The sequence below is a fragment of the Notechis scutatus genome, chromosome 1, assembly GCF_049901735.1.
Source record: "Notechis scutatus isolate UNSWTSFEM ecotype Mainland chromosome 1, rNotScu1.2, whole genome shotgun sequence".
Lineage (NCBI taxonomy): Eukaryota > Metazoa > Chordata > Lepidosauria > Squamata > Elapidae > Notechis > Notechis scutatus.
This window is the reverse complement of record NC_142009.1, coordinates 24409372-24431224: the sequence shown is the minus strand read 5'-3', so window position 1 is coordinate 24431224 and position 21853 is coordinate 24409372. Positions and strand designations below refer to the sequence as shown.

At 45.2% G+C, this 21853-nt stretch overlaps 1 protein-coding gene across 1 annotated transcript; it reads left to right on the top strand.

Moving 5' to 3' along the window:
- Positions 1-1068: 1068 nt before the first annotated feature.
- Positions 1069-15928, top strand: LOC148132703 (uncharacterized). Its single transcript, XM_087958949.1, has 2 exons — positions 1069-1241; positions 14140-15928. The coding sequence occupies exon 2, from the start codon at positions 14459-14461 to the stop codon at positions 15767-15769; it is 1311 nt and encodes a 436-aa protein (XP_087815075.1). The 5' UTR covers positions 1069-1241; positions 14140-14458; the 3' UTR covers positions 15770-15928.
- The last annotated feature ends 5925 nt before the right edge of the window (positions 15929-21853 follow it).

Genomic DNA, 21853 nt, shown 5'->3' with positions numbered 1-21853 from the left:
GTTCTGCTTGATTGGTGTTTCTAATATCTTTTGTCTGTTTTGTGGCTCTTTTTGTATCTTGATTGGCTGGCAACATTGTGTCCCTTTATTGGAGGCCTTTAGTGCAGCTTGGCTCCGGGTAAATGGACGGCTATCATTTGTTAGGAAGCTAGGTTTCATCTGGGTGCCTGGTTGGGGTGTGTTTGAGCTGGAGGTATCAGGGGGGATCTGTTTGTGCCCAGGTGCTTGTCTGGCTAGTGGTGTGGAGATTTTTTTGTTTGTGAGTGCAGGCTTCCAAATGATTGACAGTCTGGTGGAATCATCTCTTCTATTCATGCTTTCTGGTCTTTTTTCAATCTCTATGGCTTCTCTGATGATTCTGTGGCTGGGGTTTTCTATAGTGGCTAGGGTTTTGGTGCCATTGAAGTTGATGCTATGACCTGTGGCTTCCATGTGTTGGACTAGTGAGGAAGTGTGTTCCAGCTTTTTGACTGCATTTTTGTGTTCATCCAGGCGGGTACTTATTCTTCTATTGGTCTGTCCAATGTATGTGGCCGGGCATGATGCACAGGGGACTTCGTATATGCCTTGGTTTTCCAGGTCAATTTTATCTTTGGGGTTTCTAAGGATGGCTGCTATTTTTCTGTCTGTTTTGAAGGCAGTCTTGATGTGATGTCTGTGTAGTATCTTACTGATTTTGTCTGTGGTACCTCTTATGTAGGGCAGGACAGCTGTTCCATAGGTCTGTTCATCTTCTGGGTCTCCATTATGTCTCAGTGTGTTTTTGTGGATCAAGCCGGTGATTTTGCTTTTGTGGAAGCCATTGGCTGTCAGTACTTTAGTCAGGGTGCATAGTTCAGTCTTTATGTGTGTCTTGTCTGCCAGGCGTTTGGTTCTAGCAATTAGTGTTTTAGCCACAGAGTTTATCTGTGCTGGGTGGTGGTGGGATTGGGCGTTGAGGTAGCGGTTGGTGTGTGTTTTCTTCTGGTATACGGTGTGTCCTAGTGTGCCATCTATTTTTTTCTAGATTAGTACATCTAGGAATGGTAGTTGTTTGTTTGTTTCCGTTTCCATGGTGAACTTGATTTTGGGGTGTGTGCTGTTTAGGTGTGTTAGGAAATTGTTTAGGTTTTCTTTTCCATGGGGCCAAATCACGAATATGTCATCGATGTATCTTAACCATAGTTTGGGTTTGAGGATGGCATTGGCCAGGGCTCTGGATTCGAATTCTTCCATGAACAGGTTTGCAATGACGGGTGACAGTGGTGATCCCATAGGGGCTCCTTCAATTTGTGTGTGTGTATATCTATATCTATCTATCTATCTATCTATCTATCTATCTATCTATCTATCATCTAGATAGATAGATAGTTTTTTAAGGCAAACATAGACAAACAAAACAAAAAAACATCAAGCCATCTTCCATATATATACTTACAGTGTGTCGGTTGGTTTACAAATTGTTTTGGGCTTCCACTTCGTAGTCTTCAATTACAATTACATTGTATATATTCTCATATTGTCCATCAAATATTCCTAAATGCATCAATATCATTATTAATCATTTGACTATACTGTTATTCATGTTTTACAAGATAACCATATTTTAGTTAATTTGTTTTGTGACAGTTCATATTATCATCTCAGATCTATCCTACAATCATTTTGTAGATTTAATAAAAAAAATACATTTTTATATATTCATTATGTTCTAAAAATCTACATATTTCTTTACCATGTTTTATTGTCTAACCATTGATAGAATAGATCCCAAATTTTATAAAATTGTTTATCATCTTGTTCTCTGATTTCAAATGTCAATCTACTCATTTCAGCACGTTCCAATATTTTCTTAATAATTTCCTCCTGTGATGGTACTTTCTCATTTTTCCAGTTTTTGGCAAATACAATCCGAGCCACTGTTAATACATTTACAATCAGGTATTTCAATTCTTTACTATATATTTCAGATAAAATTCCCAATAAAAATATCTCTGGTTTCAAGTCTATATGCTTTTTTGTCATTTTTTCCAACCATGTGTGGATTTTAGTACAATATTTTTGGCATCTGCACAAGTCTACCACATATGGTAATATGAGCCAGGTACTTGATGACATTTTTCCAACATTTTTCAGATTTGTTCTGGAACATTCTTGCTATTCTTATTGGGGGGAAATGCCACCTGTAAAACATCTTATACAAATTTTCTTTATATGCTGTTGACAATGTCATTTTATAATTTTGAGACCACAATTTTTGCCATTTCTCTAGATCAATCCCATATCCGAAATCCTTCCCCCATGCAATATTTGTTTCTTTAACTTGTTCTTCTTCTAGTTTAATCACCTTTTCATCAGTACCTGTCAAAATCTTATCTAAATCAGTCAATTTATCATAGAAACCTTCTGTTTTAGAATCTTTATCATACCTTGAATGTATTTGCGCATATGAAAACCAATTTATCTTTATACGGAAACAATGGCCCTTTTATGACTTGTGGACTTCAACTCCCAGAATTCCTGCTTGGCTCAGGAAAAGACCGTGGTCCCCCACTCCTGACCTGAGGTAATAATTCTCCATGTATAATTTAAAAGTTTGTTGTGAACCAGAGTGTTTGGTCATCTAAGTTTCAAGAAGCATCTGGATATCTTTTTGTCTTGCTGTCTGGAGAAAGTCTATATAAGGCCTATATCAGTAGACAGGAAAGGTAAGGACCACACAGCTAGGACATTGATACAAAATGAGTGCGATCATCCTTTTTTTGTTGAAGTTTGGGAGGGTTCAGAGGTGGTATTCAGCAGGTTCAGACCAGTTCTGGAGAACCGGTAGCAGAAATTTTGAGTAGTTCAGAGAACTGGCAAATACCACCTCTGACTGGCCCCGCCCCCATCTATTCTCTGCCTCCCAAGTCCCAGCTGATCAGCTGGGTCTTCTTTTGTTGCCCTGCACAGGAGAATGGAGCTGGAAAGCAGGTTAGCGGGGTGGGGAGGGAATGGAGATTTTACAGTATCCTTCCCCAGCCATGCCTACCAAGCCACGCCCACAGAACCGGTAATAAATTTTTTTGAATCCCACCACTGGGAGGGTTGCACATATTACTAATCTATCAACAATGTATTACGTTTATACAAAGGAATTAAACTTATTGCCTTTCAGATTTGGTTTACAATTCCTATAAACCTTAATTCTGGGGTCTCCAGCATGGAGCCCAAAGAGTCCAGAAGGTCTGTGGAGCCTTTTCTTAGCATGTTTTCTGTCATAACTGATATATCACATTTTAAAAGGATAATTGTAAAATATGGGAAGACTTCATGTATCAGTTATCAATGGCCAGTGGTACTATCTTTATTTCTAAGAGTCCTTTTAACAATTGGAGTTGGAAGGGACCTTGTAAGTCATCTAATCCAACCCCCCCCCCCCGCCCGAGAGGGAGACCCTACACCATTTCTGACAAATGGCAGTCCAATCTCCTCTTGAAGGTCTCAAGTGATGGCGCTCCCACAACTTCCAAGGGCAACTTCTGTTCCATGGGTTGATTGTTCTCACTGTCAGAAAGTTTCTCCTTATTTCCAGGTTAAATCTCTCCTTGTTCAGTTTCCATCCATTATTCCTTGTCTGGCCCTAGAGGTGCTTTAGCTTGACCCCTTCCTCTCTGGGGCAGCCCCTCAAATATTGGAAGACTGCTATCATGTCTCCCCTGATCCTTCTCTTTACTAGACTAGCCAAGCCCAGTTCCTGCAACCGTTCATTGTATGTTTTAGCCTCCAGTCCCCTAATCATCCTGGTTGCTCTTCTCTGTACTTTTTCTAGAGTCTCAACATCTTTTTTATAATGTGGTGACCAAAACCGGATGCAGCACTCTAGGTGTGGTCTTACTAAGGCTTTATAGAGTGGTATTAGTACTTCCCTTGATCTTGATTGTATCCCTCTGTTAATACAATTTAGGATTGCATTAGCTGTTTTGGCTGCTGCTGCACACTGCTGGCTCATATTTAGCTGGTTGTCCATTAAGACTCCAAGATCCTTTTCACAGTTACTGCTGTTGAGCCTGGTTTCGCCTCTTTGCCCTAAATGAATTGCATTAGCTCTCTTAGAGATGTGTAAAGCCCAGCGTTTTGTTTGGAAGTGTCCCAGCACGTGCCATTTTGCAAGCCTGTGCACGTATCAAAAGTCCCAATGGACTTGGGCTGCCTCCAGATGATAATGAGATTGACAGCTGCTGCTCTGACAGAGGAGCCACTGTACGTCCCTTTGCCTCAGAGGGGCTCCTCTTGACTGCAGCATTCCCCCATGAGACCTCTCTCTTCAGGGCAAAGGCTTTTTTTGGGGGGGGAGAACCCCAAGCAGTTCTTCAGCAGCAGTGGTGGTATTCTACTGGTTCTGCTCAGTTCTGCCAAGCCGGTAGCGGCAATGAGCAGTGGAGACTGAACCGTGTCTCTCCTATGCTCTGCTGTTGGGCCTACCTGCCCTCCAGGGCTCCCATACAAACCTCTTATGTCCTGCTTTTGAAGCACAAGCTGCGTTGCATGGCACAGCAATTGCTGTGCAGCAGCTGTTGAAGCGACAGGGAGAGTGCAGGATGGCAGGAGGGGAGTCAAAACGCCACTGGGCCTGTGCAAAGCGCGCATTAGCGCACGCGCATGCCAAGTGCACGTGCAAAGTGTGCATGCGCAAAGCGCGCCCTCCAAGCCACTCCCACCAAACCAGTGGCAAAAATATTTGAAACACACCATTGTTCAACAGGAAACAGGATAAGAAGAAGTAACATACCTGGGCTGGAAAGAGGAACTAAAGAAAAATTGCTTCTGAACAAAGTTTGTCACTGTATGAGAATTTGGGAAATCCAAGAGAACAAAGAGGAAAACCTTTTACAGATAACAGATAATCAAGAGTTGGAAGGGACCTTGTAGGTCATCTAGTCCAACCCCCCCCCGCCCAAGCGGGAGACCCTACATCATTTCTGACAAATGGCAGTCCAGTCTCTTCTTGAAAACCTCAAGTAATGGCGCTCCCACAACTTCCGAGGGCAAGCTATTTTCAGGAACTCTATTTGTCTCCTAGGAGCAGGTCAAGAAATGATTTTAGCCAGATATCAACATTGGGATATACAGGAAGTCCTCAACCTATGACCACAGTTCAGCCCAAAATTTAGGTTGCTAAGCAAAACATTGCTTAAATGAATGTTGCCCCATTTTATGACCTTTCTTGCCATAGTTGTTAAGTTGTTAATCACTGCAGTGAAGTTAGTAACACGGTTTTGATTGAATCCTTCTTTCCCATTGACTTTGCTTGTCAGAAGGTTGCAAAAGGCGATCACATGACCCTAAGACACTGCCACCGTCATAAATATGAGTCAGTTGCCAAGTGTCTGAATTTTAATCATGTGACTACAGGTATGCTGCAACGGTTGGTCATAAGTCACTTTTTTCAGTGCCGTTATAACTTCGGTCACTAAATGAACTGTTTTAAGTTGAGGACTACTTGTGCATCGTATTTGTGTACATCTAAGTCTGCTTTGAGAACCGGTTTGGTGTAGTTGTTAAGGCACCAATTTAGAAACAGGGAGAACCATAGTTTTAGTTCTGCTTTGGGCATGAAGCCAGCTGGGTGACCTTGGGCCATCTCTCAATCTTTGGAAGAAGGCAAGGGCAAACTTAACGTTGCCAAGAAAATTGCCAGGACTAGCTCAGAAAATTGGCAGGAGTGAATACTGACTCAAAGGCCCACATTGAACAGTTTCAAAGGTCCTTTTGCAGAACTTTGCCTCCTGCTTTAGAGTAGCACCTTAGTAGTTCTCATAGCTTCTGTCTGTCTTCAGAGGGATGCCTTTAATCTTAGCCTATGAGAAAAATAAAAGTTCCCACAGTCTAGGTGCCTCCTGGCAAATAAAAGGAGAGGAAAAAAAAGAAGAAGAAGATAAAAATGAAATAAATTATCTGCACTTAGATACTAGATCTGTTCATTTTTGTATGGCTATGCTCATGGAAATGCTTTAACCAAGTTAGGTGAGAGACTGGTGCTTGCATGTACACAATTTGTGAGGCTTGGTTGTGTTAACTTTTTTAATTGCTTAATTTAATTTGCAATCGCAGCCAATTTGGTTAATTTATAAGTCCGTGTATTACCGGGGCCCCTATATGTGTTCAGCTTTTATGCAGGAAGAAATGGAACACCAGTTTGAGTATGTTTCTCTAAATATGGATTATACTTTGAATGAATGAATGATGAATGAGGGAACGAACTGGGGATTGTATGCAGTCTATGGGACAATGCTTGGGCTGTCAGATGCAAAACTACACATTATCACTACATGACAAAAAAGAGATATAGGGTCTCTTTGCTGCTAGCTATTGGTTGCTGAAGTTTTTTGTAATTTAGATCTGGTAGTTCTAGCTGCAGTAAATTCTTTAACAGATAACAGATAATCAGAGTTGGAAGGGACCTTGTAGGTCATCTAGTCCAACCCCCCCTGCCCAAGCGGGAGACCCTACACCATTTCTGACAAATGGCAGTCCAATCTCTTCTTGAAAGCTTCCAGTGATGAAACTCCCACAACTTCCGAAGACAGCTGTTTCATTAATTGATTGTTCTCACTGTCAGAAAGTTTTTCCTTGTTTCCAGGTTAAATCTCTCCTTGTTCAGTTTCCATCCATTATTCCTTGTCTGGCCTACAGATGCTTTAGAAAATAGCTTGACCCCTTCCTCTCTGGGGCAGCCCCTCAAATATTGGAAGACCGCTATCATGGTCCTTCTCTTTACTAGACTCGCCAAGCCCAGTTCCTGCAACTGTTCGTTGTATGTTTTAGCCTCCAGTCCCCTAAAATCATCCTGGTTGCTCTTCTCTGTACTTTTTCTAGAGTCTCAACATATTTTTTATAATGTGGTGACCAAAACTGGATGCAGTATTCTAGGTGTGGTCTTACTAAGACTTTATAGAGTGGTATTAGTACTTCCCTTGATCTTGACTGTATCCCTCTGTTAATACAACTTAGGATTGCATTAGCTTTTTTGGCTGCTGCTGCACACTGCTGGCTCATATTTAGCTGGTTGTCCACTAAGACTCCAAGACCCCTCTCACATTTACTGCTATTGAGCCTGGTTTCACCCAGTCTATATGTGTACCTCTGGTTTTTCTTGCCTAAGTGTAGGACTTTACTTTTCTCTACATTGAATTTCATTTTGTTAGATATGACCCAGTGTTCTACTCTGTCAAGATCCATCTGGATCTTGAGCCTGTCTTCTTGGGTGTTAGCTATTCCTGCCAGCTTAGTATCATTTGCAAATTTGGTAAGTTCCCCTTCTATTCCCTCATCTAAATCGTTAATGAAGATATTGAAGAGTACTGGGCCTAAGACGGAACCTTGTGGCACCCACTGCTTACTTCCCTCCATGTAGACTTAGACCCATTAAGGACTACTCGTTGAGTACAGTTAGCCAGCCAGTTGCGAGTCCATCTAGTGGTTGTGCTATCTATTCCACTTTTTTCTAGCTTACTAAGAAGTAGGTTGTGGTCTACTTTGCCGAATGCCTTGCTGAAATCTAAATACATTATGTCCACAGTATTTTGCTGGTCTACTAGTTTAGTCACTGTGTTGAATAATGAAATAAGATTGGTTTGGCGTGATCTGTTTTGAACAAACCCGTGCTGACTGCTAGTTATTACTTTACTTGTTTCTAGATGTTGGCAGATCTGTTTTTTTATTATCTTTTCCAGTATCTTCCCAGGTATTAATGTTAGGCTGATTGGTCTATAGTTTCCTGGATCTGTTTTTTTTTTTCTTCCTTTTTTGAAGATGGGAACCACATCAGCTCTTTTCCAGTCCTCTGGTAGTTCCTGGTGCTTCAGGATTTTTGAAAGATATGGTGCAGTGGTTCTGAGATGATCTCTGTCAGTTCCTTTAAAATTCTGGGATGTAATCCATCAGGCCCGGTGATTTGTTTTCATCAAGATCAGACAGGTGTTCTCTTACTATTTTTTTTTTGCTTATTTTAACTGTTATTTCTGGTCTGTCTTTTACAGTTATGTTTTTGGTGGGTTGAGCTATAGTTTCTTTTTGCGTGAAGACAGAGGCGAAGAATGAGTTAAGCAATTCTGCTTTCTCTCTGTTGCCTGTTACTTCCTTGCCATCTTCTCTCTTTAGTGGATCGACCGTTTCCTTGATTTTTTTTCTTGTTATTTATATGTTGGAAGAAGCTTTTTTTATTATCTTTGACTTTTGTTGCAAGTCTTTGTTTGTTCTGAGCCTTTGCTATCCTGACTTCGTCTTTGCAGATTCTGGCTATCTGCTGATATTCTGCCTTAGTTTAATGTCCTTCTTTCCATTTTTTGTACTTGTCCTTTTTTTCTTTCAATTTGCCAGAGAGATCTTTGTGCAGCCATGCTGGTTTCTTCTTGGATATCTTGTTTTTCTTTCTCAGTGGTATTGTGCTGGTCTGGCTTCTATGATTATACTTTTTAGAGTTTCCCAAGATTCTTGAGTTGTTTTCCCCTTTAGGATTTTCATCCATGGAATCTTTCCCAAGTTCTCTCTGAGTTTATTGAAATCAGCTTTTTTAAAATCCAAGACTCTGGTATCATTATGTTCTGTTGCTTGTGTTTGTGTTATGTTGAATTCTAGTATGACATGGTCACTCTCACCTAAGGTTCCTGCAGTTTCAACTCCCTCTATCACTTCTTCTCTGTTTGTAAGAATTAAGTCCAGTATGGCTGCCTCTCTAGTTTCACCCTCTACCTTTTGGACAACAAAGTTGTCAGCTAGGTTGGTTAGGAACTTATTTGATTTCTCACTTGTTGCAGAATTAGTTTTTCAATTGATATCAGGATAATTGAAGTCTCCTATTACTATTGTTGTGTGTTTCCTGCATATGTTTGTTAGTTGGCTGGCAAAAAGGACACCTATATTTTCTAATTCTCCCTGAAGTTGGGCTAAAGAAGGAATTCAGCCAAAACGAAGGGAAAATGCCCATCAATGTGGGTCTACTAGTCCTAATCAGCAGATTCTGTCTTATCCCAGGTGATATATTGCCAACAAATTAATACACAATTTACTGCATTCCATTTTGTTTTCTTGGATTCAGCTTGTCATTTGGTTTTAAGTGCAACACCAAGTAGTTTACTGTTTAAATGCTAAGCTGTACTACAACTTTTATTCTATATAACAAAATAATGTTCGCAGGTAGTCCTTGCTTAACAACCAATCACTTAATGACTGTTCAAAGTTATGATGGATCCTCAAAAAATTATGACCTGTCCTCCAAGTTATTGCACACACACACAAACACACACACACACACTAATATGAACACACTTAGGGTTCTGGCAACTAGCTCACACCTATGACCGACTACAGTGTCCCACAGTCACACAATTTTGATTTGCAACGTTTTTTTGCTGGTTTTTGGCATTCGGGAGAATGGATTTGCTTAATGACCATGTGTTTCATTTCACAACTCTGTTGATTCACTTTACAAACAACATAAAAATGGTCATAAAATTGGTGATCTGCTTAGCAACCACAATGACTTATGACCAAAATTGTCACCTCGATAGTGTTTATTAAGTGAGGATTTCCTATTGAAAACAAGCCAGTTAATAAAATCTCCTCCCCTCACCCTTGATTGGGAAGAGACAGTGACTTTGCGTCACGAGGGAGGTTATCCAAAAATGATGAATTATTCAGTCACTGTTTTGATAACGCTTTTAACTAAATGGCAGGCACTGTTCTTATTAAAATGTCTAAGCATTTGTATTACATATTACAGTATGGCTAAGCATTGGCGTCCTTCAAAGTTTAATTCCATAGATTTGTGGTGTACAGTACTGCAACTGTACTCATTCATTTGGGAGGACAGTTTCCTGTGCTTTCTATTTATTTCAAAATGAAAAAATACATAATATTTTTTAAAAAATTAAAGGTGTGTTAGAAAACCATAGAATAGTCCTGTTATAAAGAGGTCAGAAAAGATCCTACCACCATTGTAAGCGACAGGTTGCAGATTTAATAGCTTTCTGTTTGATTCCCAGCTCTCTCTCTTTCCTTAGCTAAGGCTGGTAGAAAGAATTGCAAATTTATCTCTTCTCCTGTGTGAATGCTATATTCCCACAATAAGATGTAAAATAGGCTAGACTCAGTCTGCGACTGGCCCAAGGGGCACTTAATAATGAGGTTCTACATTAAACTGTCTCCAGCCAAAATCTGAAATGCTGATCTCTGTAGTGCCTTTTGCAGGCTTACTATTCAGTGGCAGTCAGTTCATTGTAATTCATGTGCAATTGTTCTTCTCCGTTTATGCATATATATGAGTTACTTTAGTAACCTGTTTAAATGTGTTCTGTGAATGTAGCCAGAAATTAATAATATAGGTAGATTCACACACACCCCAAAATCAAACCACAGTTAATGCTAATACAGGTAGTCCTGGATTTACAACAGTTCACTTAGTGACTGTTTGAAGTTGCAACGGCACTGAAAAAAAGTGACTTATGGTCATTTTTCACACTTACGACCATTGCAACATCCCCTTGGTCACGTGATTTACATGCGGATGCTTGACAACTCAGATTTATGACGGTTGCCGGGTCCTGGGGTCATGTTTGATCCCCTTTTGCGACCTTCTGACAAGCAAATCAATGGGGAAGACTGATTCACTTAACAATCGTCTTACTAATTGAACAACTGCAGGGATTCACTTTAACAAAGGGGGCAAGAAAAGTGAAATGGGGCAAAACTCACTTAACAAATTTTTGACTTAGCGACGTAAATGTTGGTCTCAGTTGAGGTCGTAGGTTGAGCGCTACCTTTGATAAGCCCTGCTCAGAGTCACCTTTGGTGAGATGGGCAGCTAGATAAGTCTGATAAATAAATAAATAATAAAGCATTGGGTGTTTGGTGAGTGTGTTAACACAGTCACATATGCGCATATATATAGATGTGGATCAATATCCCTACATTTTTGGATATGGGTAGTCCTCAATCATTTGTTTAGTGATGGTTTGAAGTTGCAATGGTGCTAAAAAAAAAAGTAACTTTTAACTATCTTAATGATCGTTGCAGCACAGTCACATGATCAAAATTTGGGGACTTGGCAACTGGCATATATTTATGATAGTCCCAGAATCACAAGTCCACCTGCAACTTTCCCAGAGGGCTTCTGGCCAGGAAAGTCAATGGGGGAGGTCAGATTCGATTAACAACCAAGTGATCCACTTAAAGACACAGGGATTTGCTTAACAATGACAGCAATAACAGGTTGCACTTAAAAACCACCTCGCTTAATGACAGAAGTTCTGGCCCCTATTTATTTATGAATTAAACATATTTGTACGGCTGCTCCATTTATACACAGGTGACTCCGGAGGGCCTACAACGTTAGAATTGTGGTCATAAGTCAAGGACTACCTGTACTCTTGGATCATTCTGGATTGTTTGCAAGGTGTTCTGCAATGTCAAAATGTACAACAGCTTCATAAATAAGGTCTCAATTAATGTCCATCATAGATTTTACTGAAACTACCAGTGAGAAGGTGGTGAGAACGTGGAATTGTTACTGGAAATCTTTGCTGAATAGAACAATCCTATATGTAAACATTATAGGGCTGGGGTAATGAGCAGGACATTAATGAGTAATGCCATGCTAGGATAAGGGCAGGTGTGGAATTTCAATCTTTAATTTATCTTCATCAATCTGTAATTCACCTAATTGCAGCACAGATTAGGCTAGGCTGGATTTTAAAAAAACCCAGCATGGGAACAATAACCCCAGAGTCGCTTTCTCTGCATGCCGGGAGAAACTTCACCTACACATCATGTAACTATCACAGGCCCAGGAACAAGAGTAGAGAGGGGGGAAAAAAGAGAAGCTATGGTGGGAGAGGAGAGGGAAGCGCCATCTGGCTGGGCATCCCACTCGCCAAGAGGTCTCTGGCCCTTTCGGGTTGAAAGAAACGCCTGGGCAGCCAGCCAGAGGCTTCCCAAAATAATTGGGCCTCCGTGGATAATTATAGCTCTCCCATGCCACTCGGAGGTGCAGACTCTACATCTCTGTACCCTGTGGCTTGAGAGTGGTCTGTCCCTCTCCATCCTATCCCAACTTTTCTGCTCTGACACTGGAGTCAAGGAGCCCGGCTGGAAACCCAAGGGAACCCTGGAGAGGGTGCTAGAAAAGAACAGGGTGGCAACGGAGTGACTGAGCAAACTTTGGTCAGGCCAGCATCCCAGGATGATTGGCAGACAGTGATTGATGTATGTGCTTGTCTTAAAAACATCTTGTCTTTTGTTTTTTTTAATAAAAGACCCAAATGTAAAGATTTGGAGGAATCGATTGCTCTCCCCACTCCAAACTGGGATTGTTTCCAGTATCAGTCTAGCTGGGGAAAAAGGTGAAGCAACGGTAGGCAGTCCTTGACTTGCAACCGTTCGTGTTTAGTGACCATTCAAAGTTACAACAGTACCAAAAAAGTGACTTAAGACCGTTTTTCACAGTTACAACATTTCCAGCATCCCCGAGATCACGCGGTCAAAATTCAGACGCTTGGCAATTGGTTCATATTTATTACTGTTGCTGGGTCCTGAGATCATGCGATCCCATTTTTGAGACCTCCTGATGAGCATAATCAACGGGGAAGCCAGATTCACTTAACAACCGGGTTTCTAACTGATCTACTGCAGTGATTCACTTAACAACTGTGGGCAAGAAAGATCGTAAAATGGGGCAAAACTCACTTAGCAAACATCTCACTTAACAACATAAGGGCTCAATTGTGGTCATAAGTTGAGGGTTGCCTGTAGTGGTAAATAACACTGGCCAAACTCTTTGTCAAAATCTTTGCTGGTTTAAGCCTCTTACACCTGCAGTTGGGGATGTACACCAGAGGTGGGATTCAACCGGTGTTACTACTGGTTCGGTGACTATGTTCTCCCTCGAGCTGCTCGGAGCATCCAGAGAGTGGGATGTGCTTCTGAGTCCTCTTCTTGCAGGCTGAGCTTTAGCTGAGGAAACGCTCCGCCCCCTCACGTGACTCCACGCAGCGTTCCCCCAGTCTTTTGCTCAGCCTCGAAGAGTCAGGCTGTGATCCGAAAGAGCTCCTTGGCTGATCCTATTTTCCTCCATTGCTCAGGTTTGAATCTTCCTTGCCTCCTCCTGCGCATAAGGTTGGGACTTAGGGGAAGTCTCCCCTCGTCCCTAGGGACCAAACGGGCGGGTTCGCAGCGCTGTTGGCGCGACCCCCCCCTTTACTAGATCGCGTCGCTGCCTCCGCGCTGCCTCGTGGCGCGCGTTTTTGCTGGATTTCCCCCCACCCAAAACGCCGACCGGGAGGGCTAGTCGCCCCTTAAGGGCTCTAGGCGCGCTGAGCTGACCAGCCAAGCCCTCCTCACCGTCCCGAAGGCGCCCCGACATAGCTCAGCTCGCGGCCGCCATCTTGGCACCGCATCGTGGTCGGGCGCCATTTTGGTTTCTGAATTCTGCTGCTGCGGTGAATTTAAAGTCCCAGACCCCTCGGGTCAAGAGCTCAGCTGTTTATAGCGATCTTCCTGGCTCGCTCTTATTATTATTTGTTGGCCTCCCGCAGCCTTTATCGGGGCGAAGCTGCAGCCCCCCGCTTCCGGGTTTTTTTGTTGTCTGGAGGCCTGCTGCCAGACGCTTTTCTCTCTAGGCCTCAGGCGTTTATTTGGTTAATCCGGCCTGTACTGGGATACAGCTCTAGTTCCTTCCTGTTACTGTTACTGTTTATATAAAAAAATAAAATAAAATAAAAAAATAAAAAATAATAATAAGAAAAAAAGTAAAAAAAAATTTATATAAATTTTTTTTTGTATTTATATGTATATACACAGATAACCTGTACATACAACTGGTGTAAAAAAAAAAAAAGAAAGAAAGAAAAAAGAAATCAAAATTAATATATATCTGTACATATCATATTATATATATACCTTACTGTCTGTTATCTCTGTACATATCAAATTCCAAAAGGGGGAGCGGGCCAGCTCAATCCTCACCCGGCCCTATTCACAGGCCAATTCCAGGTGAGCCAACCGCCCTTGCTAGTATTCATTATCAAATATGGCAGACGACAATCTCTCTAAACGTCCTTCTTTGAAGGCTAAGGCAAAGTCCCACTACTTGCGCAGGCAGGACAAGGAACCTAAGGGCTCTAGGCAGGACAAGGAACCTTCCAAGGCCTCCCAACGAGACGCCTTAAGGCGCCATAAGGCGTTGGAAAAGGAGTTTGACAGGCGATCAAGGGAGTCCCGCTCGGGGCCTCCAGCCCTTCCTTCTCCCACTCCCCCCACCTCTACTCAACCTCTTCCCCCTCCAGACCCTTCTTCCCTACCTAGGCGCAGTCCACTTCAGGGTCACTTGACCCCTGGACCTCCGATCAGACGGACCCCTGAAGCCACCTTTACACCTACGGCCGCTGGTCTGCACCAGGAAGAACCCTCTACCTCCGAGGTTCCAGCCCACATCAGGGCTTGGATGGAATCGGCTATCCGCCAGGGCATTGCAGAGGGCCTGCAGTACATGGCCAGATCAGGCTTCTCTCCACGAGCTTCCGAGCACGACTCTTTATCCATCAGATCCCTTCCACAGCCGGTCCCCCCGGTTGATCAGGTACTCTCTCAGAGGGACAGCCCTCCTCCGGTTGGGGCCCAGGAGGAGGAGGAAGGGGACTTTGGGGATTTCAGGGAAGAGGAAGAGGACTCCCGGATGGGATCCTCCCGTTATAGTGAACCCCTCTTAGAGGCGGACATCATGGAGGGGGAGATGTCGGAGGACGAGGGGGCCTCTCCCGACCAGCCAGTATTCGGGGGGCTGTTCAAGCCACACATGTTTAAATCCCTCCTCTTTAAGGCCAAGAAAGTCTCTTGTCTTCTTCCCCAGTCTCCTTCTGACCTCCCCCCTGCCTCAGAGGGACCAGAGGACTCCATTTTCACTCAACCAGTGGTGGAGGCTGAGGTCATCTCGTCCCCACCCATCTTCGTAGACCTAGTAGCGAAACAACTTGCTTCCACAGGGCCCCCCCCTACACCCTCTAGCCAAGACAAGAGATTCTTTAATCTCGATTCGGCAATGTCTAGCCTTCTGAACATACCGGAGGTTGATGATCCCATTGTGGGCCTTGCTTCCTCCTCTACCCCCAGTGAGGCCTTAGAGGCCTTGAAACCTGAGGACAAGCGGACGGAACTGGCGTTGCGCCGGGCCCATCTATCCGACGCTTGGGCCATTAAATCGGCTACGGCCGCTTCATTCTTCACAAGGTCCTCTATCCGCTGGCTCCGTCAGCTGAGAGAACACGTCCCCACGTCCAATGTGAGAGCACACCAAGACATAGCGAAACTGGTGGCCGCAGCCGAGTTCTCAGCTGACGCCACTTACCAATCGGTAAAGTTCTCTTCCAGGGCCATCACATCGCACGTCACAGCTCGCCGCCTGCTGTGGCTCAAGCACTGGCAGGTGGATGTTAAAAACAAGGTCAAGCTGGCCAATGCTCCCATCAAGGGAGATAAACTGTTTGGCCCGGCCTTGGAACCCCTGCTGGTCGAGGGCCGCAGCAAGAGGAAGTATCTGCCCTCCCTTTTTCGAAGGTCAGAGACAAGAGGCCCACAGCCCTTTTGGAGGGGCTTCCCCCGCCCCTTCTACCAACCCCCCTTCCCGCCCAGATACCCGAGACCCCCTTCCTTCCGATCTCAGGATCGTTCGGACTCAGGCGACAGAAGCAGACGCGGCGGCAACTATAAGAGGCCCTTTTGGGGATCGGGAGGAAGGCCCTACCGCCGAACCAGATAGAGCTTCTTCCTCCCTCCCCATCGGCGGCTGCCTCAGTCACTTCGCCGCCCAATGAGACAAATCCACATCTGATGCATGGGTTAGGGACACCGTCAGGTTTGGTCTCGCCCTTGAGTTCAGGTCCGCCCCCGCTGATTGCTTCATCTCATCCCCCACCTCAAGGGATCCCGCCAAACGTGCACTAATGGATGCAGCCATCCATCATCTGCTTGACATTCAGGCCATTCAACCCGTCCCACCGGCTCAGAGGGGATGGGGATTCTACTCCCATCTCTTTGTGGTGCCCAAGCATTCTGGGGGATGGAGAGCCATATTAGACTTGAAACGGCTCAACCGCCACCTTATCCAGCGCAAATTCAAAATGCACACCTTGCAATCGATTCTCTTGGGTACCAGGCGGGGAGACTGGTTATCTTCCATAGATCTTTCGGAGGCATACCTCCATATTCCAATCAGGCCCTCTCACCACAAATTCCTCAGGTTCTGTTATAATAACCTTCACTATCAATACGTGGCCCTACCCTTTGGACTGGCCTTGGCCCCCAGGACCTTCACCAAGGTCCTTGCGGCCCTGGCGGCTCACCTCAGGAGCGTTCCCGTCCGCCTCCACTGCTACTTGGACGATATCCTTATTCTCTCCCCGTCCAAGTCCCAGGCAGTCAGGGATACCAGAGTCACCCTCTCCGCTCTACGGGCACACGGGTTCCTAGTCAATTGGCAAAAGAGCCAACTTACCCCATCCACCCGAATCACCCACTTGGGAGCTATAATCGATTCGGTTTCAGAAAAGGTCTTCCTCTCCTCGGAGAGGTTCCTTAGCATTCAAGCTCTGGTCAAACAGATTAGGCGATCAAGGAGGGTGGCCGTACTTGACCTTTCTAAATTATTGGGTAAGATGGTGTCATGCATCTCAATTATTCCCTGGGCCCGTTTACACAGCAGATCCCTCCAGTGGTTCCTGCTCCCGTTCCAAAGATCCGGAAGGAGCAACTCGAAATCCAGAGTCAAGGTACCTCCAAGGGTCCTCACGTCTCTCCTCTGGTGGACCAACCCCGCCATCAACAGGGGCCATTTCTTCACGGAACCTCAACGGCTTACCCTCACTACGGACGCCAGCCTATCCGGTTGGGGCGCTCACGTCCACTCGCTCTCGGCACAGGGCAAATGGTCGCCGATCGAGCAAAGATGCAGCATCAACTAGCTGGAGCTTCACGCCGTCCACCTGGCCCTGCGCAGCTTCCTCCCCCAGGTCCGCGGATGTCACGTCCTCATTCTCATGGACAACGTCACGGCCAAGGCCCATATCAACAGGCAAGGGGGCACCCAGTCTATTCAGTTGATGAGGGAAGCCGAGCGTCTCTGCCGTTGGGCAGAATCCAACCTCCTCTCACTAAAAGCTGAACACATCTCTGGAATCGCCAATATCCAGGCGGACTGGCTGAGCAGGGCCACAGTGGACCAAGCAGAATGGCGACTCCATCCATCCCTATTCAAGGAGGCGTCCAGAATATTCGGCCTGCCGGTGGTGGATCTCTTCGCTTCCCCGTCCAACGCACAGCTTCCACGGTTTTTCTCCAGGTACCCATCTCACGGGTCGGAGAACCACAACGCACTGCGCTGCCCATGGCCCCCAGGGCTCCTATATGCCTTCCCTCCGCTGCCGTTAGTTCCCAGAGTCATACAGAAACTCATACAGGAGAGAGCAGACCTTCTCCTGGTGGCTCCCTATTGGCCCAGGCGACCGTGATTTGCGGACCTCCGCAATTTATCGGTAGCGCCCCCATGGCGGATCCCCCCGGACAGGGTCTCCCTCTCTCAGGGGCCCCTTCTGCATCCGGAGCCTCAATGGCTCCAGTTAGCCGTCTGGAGGTTGAACGGATCCGTTTGACTAGCGAGAAACTCTCCAGTCAAGTCATCGACACTATTTTGGCCGCTAGGCGACCCTCCACCACACGAATTTATGATGCCACTTGGAAGGGTTTTTGCAAGTGGTGTAGTGGGTCCCAGGTTGACCCCCTCTCTCCTTCTATTGCGCAGGTCCTGGAATTCCTTCAGAAAGGCCTACGCAAAGGGCTTGCACCTAACACCCTGAGACGGCAGGTCTCTGCCCTCTCAACCGTTGTCTCCTGTGATAACTACGGTTCCCTTTCTCATCACCCCCGGGTTAGATCTTTCCTTAGGGGCGCCACCAACCTGTGCCCTCCGACCGTTCACAGGTTCCCCACATGGGACCTCAACAAGGTCCTCATTTCGCTTACAAGACACCCGTTTGAGCCTCTGAGGGAGTCCTCCCTTCAATTTCTAACTTTTAAGGTAGTTTTTCTAGTGGCTATTACTTCTGCTCGTCGAGTATCGGAAATAGCAGCATTGTCAGTTAGGAGCGATCTATGCGTGTTCCACGCTGATCGGGTGGTCCTTCGCCCCGACCCCACTTTCTTACCCAAGGTTAACTCACCCTTCCACAGGTCACAGGAACTGGTCCTACCAAACTTTTGCCCCAGGCCCTCGAGGGACAGGGAGATCCTTTGGCACACCCTAGATGTTAGAAGGGCCTTGCGCATATACATTAAGCGCACTCAATCCCTGCGAAGATCAGAATCCCTCTTCCTCTCCTTTCAGCCCAGGACACTGGGACTCAAAGTCTCTCCCTCCACCATCAGTCGCTGGATCAGGGCGACTATCGCCAGGTGCTACCTTTCTCAATCTCTGCCCGCACCTGGTGGAATAACCGCTCATTCCACCAGGAGTGCAGCTACCTCGGCGGCCTGGGCCACGCAAGCCCCCATCGCTGACACTTGTCGGGCAGCCACCTGGGCCTCTCCGTCCCCGTTCATCAGACATTACAAAATAGACACGTATGCCTCAGCAGAGGCCTCCTACAGAGGGTCATCAGTGACCCGGAGGGGCTTCCGGCCCAGACGGAGTCCCACCCGTAGGACAGCCAAGCTTTGGTATGTCCCACTCTCTGGATGCTCCGAGCGGCTCGAGGGAGAATGGGCGTTGGTTCTTACCTGATACGCCCCTTCTCGGCGAGCCGTGAGGAGCATCCAGCCCCACCCTAGCTCCTCCGTCTGGTGGGGATTCTTGTTTCAGCCAAGGAGCCAATAGTTGATTAGAAGGAATTCATAACCTTTCTTCTCCTTATCGCAAAAAACTGGGGGAACGCTGCGTGGAGTCACGTGAGGGGGCGGAGTGTTTCCTCAGCTAAAGCTCAGCCTGCAAGAAGAGGACTCAGAAGCACATCCCACTCTCTGGGTGCTCCTCGCGGCTCGCCGAGAAGAGGCGTATCAGGTAAGAACCAACGCCCATTTTGTGCGTGTAAAACACCCTTAAGCTGTGCCGCCCAGACAGCTGAAAAGCGCTGCGCAAAACAGCTGAGGTTGAAAAAGCAGGAAATAAAGGACAGGTAAGAGCCCAGGCGGGCAGGTGGGCCAAACAGCAGCAAACACAGAACCGGTTCGGTGTCTGCTGCTCTTCAGAGCTACCAGCTCTATAGAACCGGTAGCATCCTACCCCGATGCAGACCTTTGTGATGGAGGGGGTGGGCATGCTTTTTAAAAATAAAAAATAAAACTCCATGTGGGCCAAGATTCCTGTAAGTTGCAATTCAAAGAATCCGTAGCTTGCCATGATGTGCAAATCCAGCCTATTTGTCTCAATCTGCTGCAGGAGCTGAGGGTCTTTGGCTAAGTTCAACATCAAGCACACAACTTCCCTTTCACTCTTCTACATTGATTTCCTTGGTGGTGGAGGCTGCCCTTGTAGACTACATGGTCTTCCCTGTTCCAAGCACTTGTAAAGGGATGCATCTCTTGCAAGCAATCCGCATCAGAGCTTGCTCTGATATTTACAGTGTGTTATCCCCGTCACTACTTTGATGGTGTTGAGATTACGCTCAGGACACCATCTTCATCCGATGCAGAATATTGCTCTTTGATCAAAGGTGCTTTTTTACAAGAGGCAACTTGACTTTCTGCTTTTTTTTTCTTTGAAGTGGTTTTGCTTCTCATCCAAGAATGCTTCTTCAGCTCTGAGCAAAACCAGTAAGTCCAGTTGCCTCTTGAAAAAAGCACCTTTGGGCACAACAATGACCTGGGTGACTGAGAATCTCCATAGACAGACTCCTCTTTTCTTCACCACAAGCCCCTTTTTGTGGCCATGGCCCCACCCACCCCAAGATTTAACTCAAAATTTAAATCATTACATTTCTTCAAGCCTTTGCTGGCCCCCTGTGACAACACTGCACTCCCCCCCCGGGTCCATGAGAACCACCAAACTAGGCCAAGGTGTACCCCCTCTTTTTTAATCCACAGTAAATTCAAAGAAAAGCAACTCCATTTTCAAAACAATTGTGCTAAACCTACATTGTTAGATTGCTCACATCCAAAATCAAATCTCTGCAAGATTTGTTTTCATTTTATGAAAATATTTTTGTTTTAATGTTTTGACATTTTCCTATTCAGATAGGCTCACATACATAAAGCAAACAGTGCAATAATGATGTAATTCAGTGGCCCCCAACCTTTTTTGTGCCGCGGCCCGGTACCGGCATCAGCACGCATGACAAGGCAAGGCGAGCCGAGCGACCGGCCAGCCAGCCGTCCCCCACTTCTCCCCGCCACCTTCAACTCCTCCTTTGTACCTTTGTCGATGGGCTTCGCTTCGGGACGTCTTCGGGATGGTCGCTCGGCTCGCCTTGCCTTGGGTGCTGAAAGAATCCTCGCGCCTTAGTTTCATTCGAAGCCCCCTTCGATGAAACTAAGGCGCGAGGATTCCTTCAGGACCCAAACGCCGCTTTCCAACCGGAAAAGCTCACCCGGAAGCACTTTCTCGTCAAACAAGATGGCGGCACCCAGCAAACCGGCGGCCCGGTAGGAAATGTTCCACGGACCGGTACCGGTCCACGGCCCGGTGGTTGGGGACCCCTGATGTAATTAATGAGATAGCTTTAAGTTCAGGCTGCTTTGATAGGCCAGATCTAAAAAAGAAAAACAAAAGTTTTATGAATCTATTTACAAGTTAAGGTGACCTTGCTCAATTTGATATCTTTTCTGTGTATTAAAACTTGATAAAAGGAGTCAGTCTTACTAGCTATGCATATTTAATATTTTTCTTCACTAATTTTGTTTTAGTCTTTTCTTCACATTCTGAGCAGATACTGAGGCTATTTACCCGGAAGCTAAAAGATGATTACATTAAGATTTATAGGCTACATAACCTTCAAATGAAATAGGAATTTTGTGGAATTTTATGTGCCTGCATAGAAAAAGTCCCAGTTAAGTTTACCTTGATTTAATTTTACAACTCAGTTCTTGCAAGTACAATATGGCCACAATTGCCCAAGTCCCTGATTTGTAAGACACTTTACCAAAACTTTTGTTCCAAACAGTTGAAAGCATGCTAACAGTTGAAAGCATGCTAATTGCTAATAGTTTCTTTCATGTGCATATATTGTACATGGTTGAAATTAATCTTAGAATTCTGAACATGATTGAAGACACTTTCTTTCAAACTTCTGAAATCTGGGGTGGAAGCTTCTCCCCTCCCCATTTTATATTCCTTTTTATTTTTATTTTCCATCTCCTGATTCTAGGTTGCAGTACACATGGAGTGCTTGTTGTTTGCATGCTCAGAAGTTTTTTCCTGTCTTTCCTGTTCGCTTTGTTATACAAATAGTCCTTTGACTTATGACCATAATTGAACCCAGAATTATAGTTGTAAGTCATTTTGTTTAAGTGGGTCACAATGTGAACAGAACCAGATATAATGTACCGAGATAGAATAACAGAGTTGGAAGGGACCTTGGAGGTCTTCCAGTCCAACCCCCTGCTTAGGCACGAAACCCAATACTATTTCAGATAAATGGTTATGCAATCTCCTCTTAAAAACTTCCAGTGTTGGAGCATTCACAGCTTTTGGAGGCAAGTTGTTCCACTGATTAATTGTTCTAACTCTCCAGAAATTTCTCCTTAGTTCTAGGTTGCTTCTCTCCTTGATTAGTTTCTGTCCTGCCTTCAGGTGCTTTGGAGAATAGCTTGACTCCCTCTTCTTTGTGGCAGCCCCTGAGATATTGGAACACTGCTA

Bases quoted from the DNA above. Each gene is read 5' to 3' on its own strand.
- LOC148132703 (XM_087958949.1), top strand. From the start codon at position 14,459: ATGGAATCGGCTATCCGCCAGGGCATTGCAGAGGGCCTGCAGTACATG.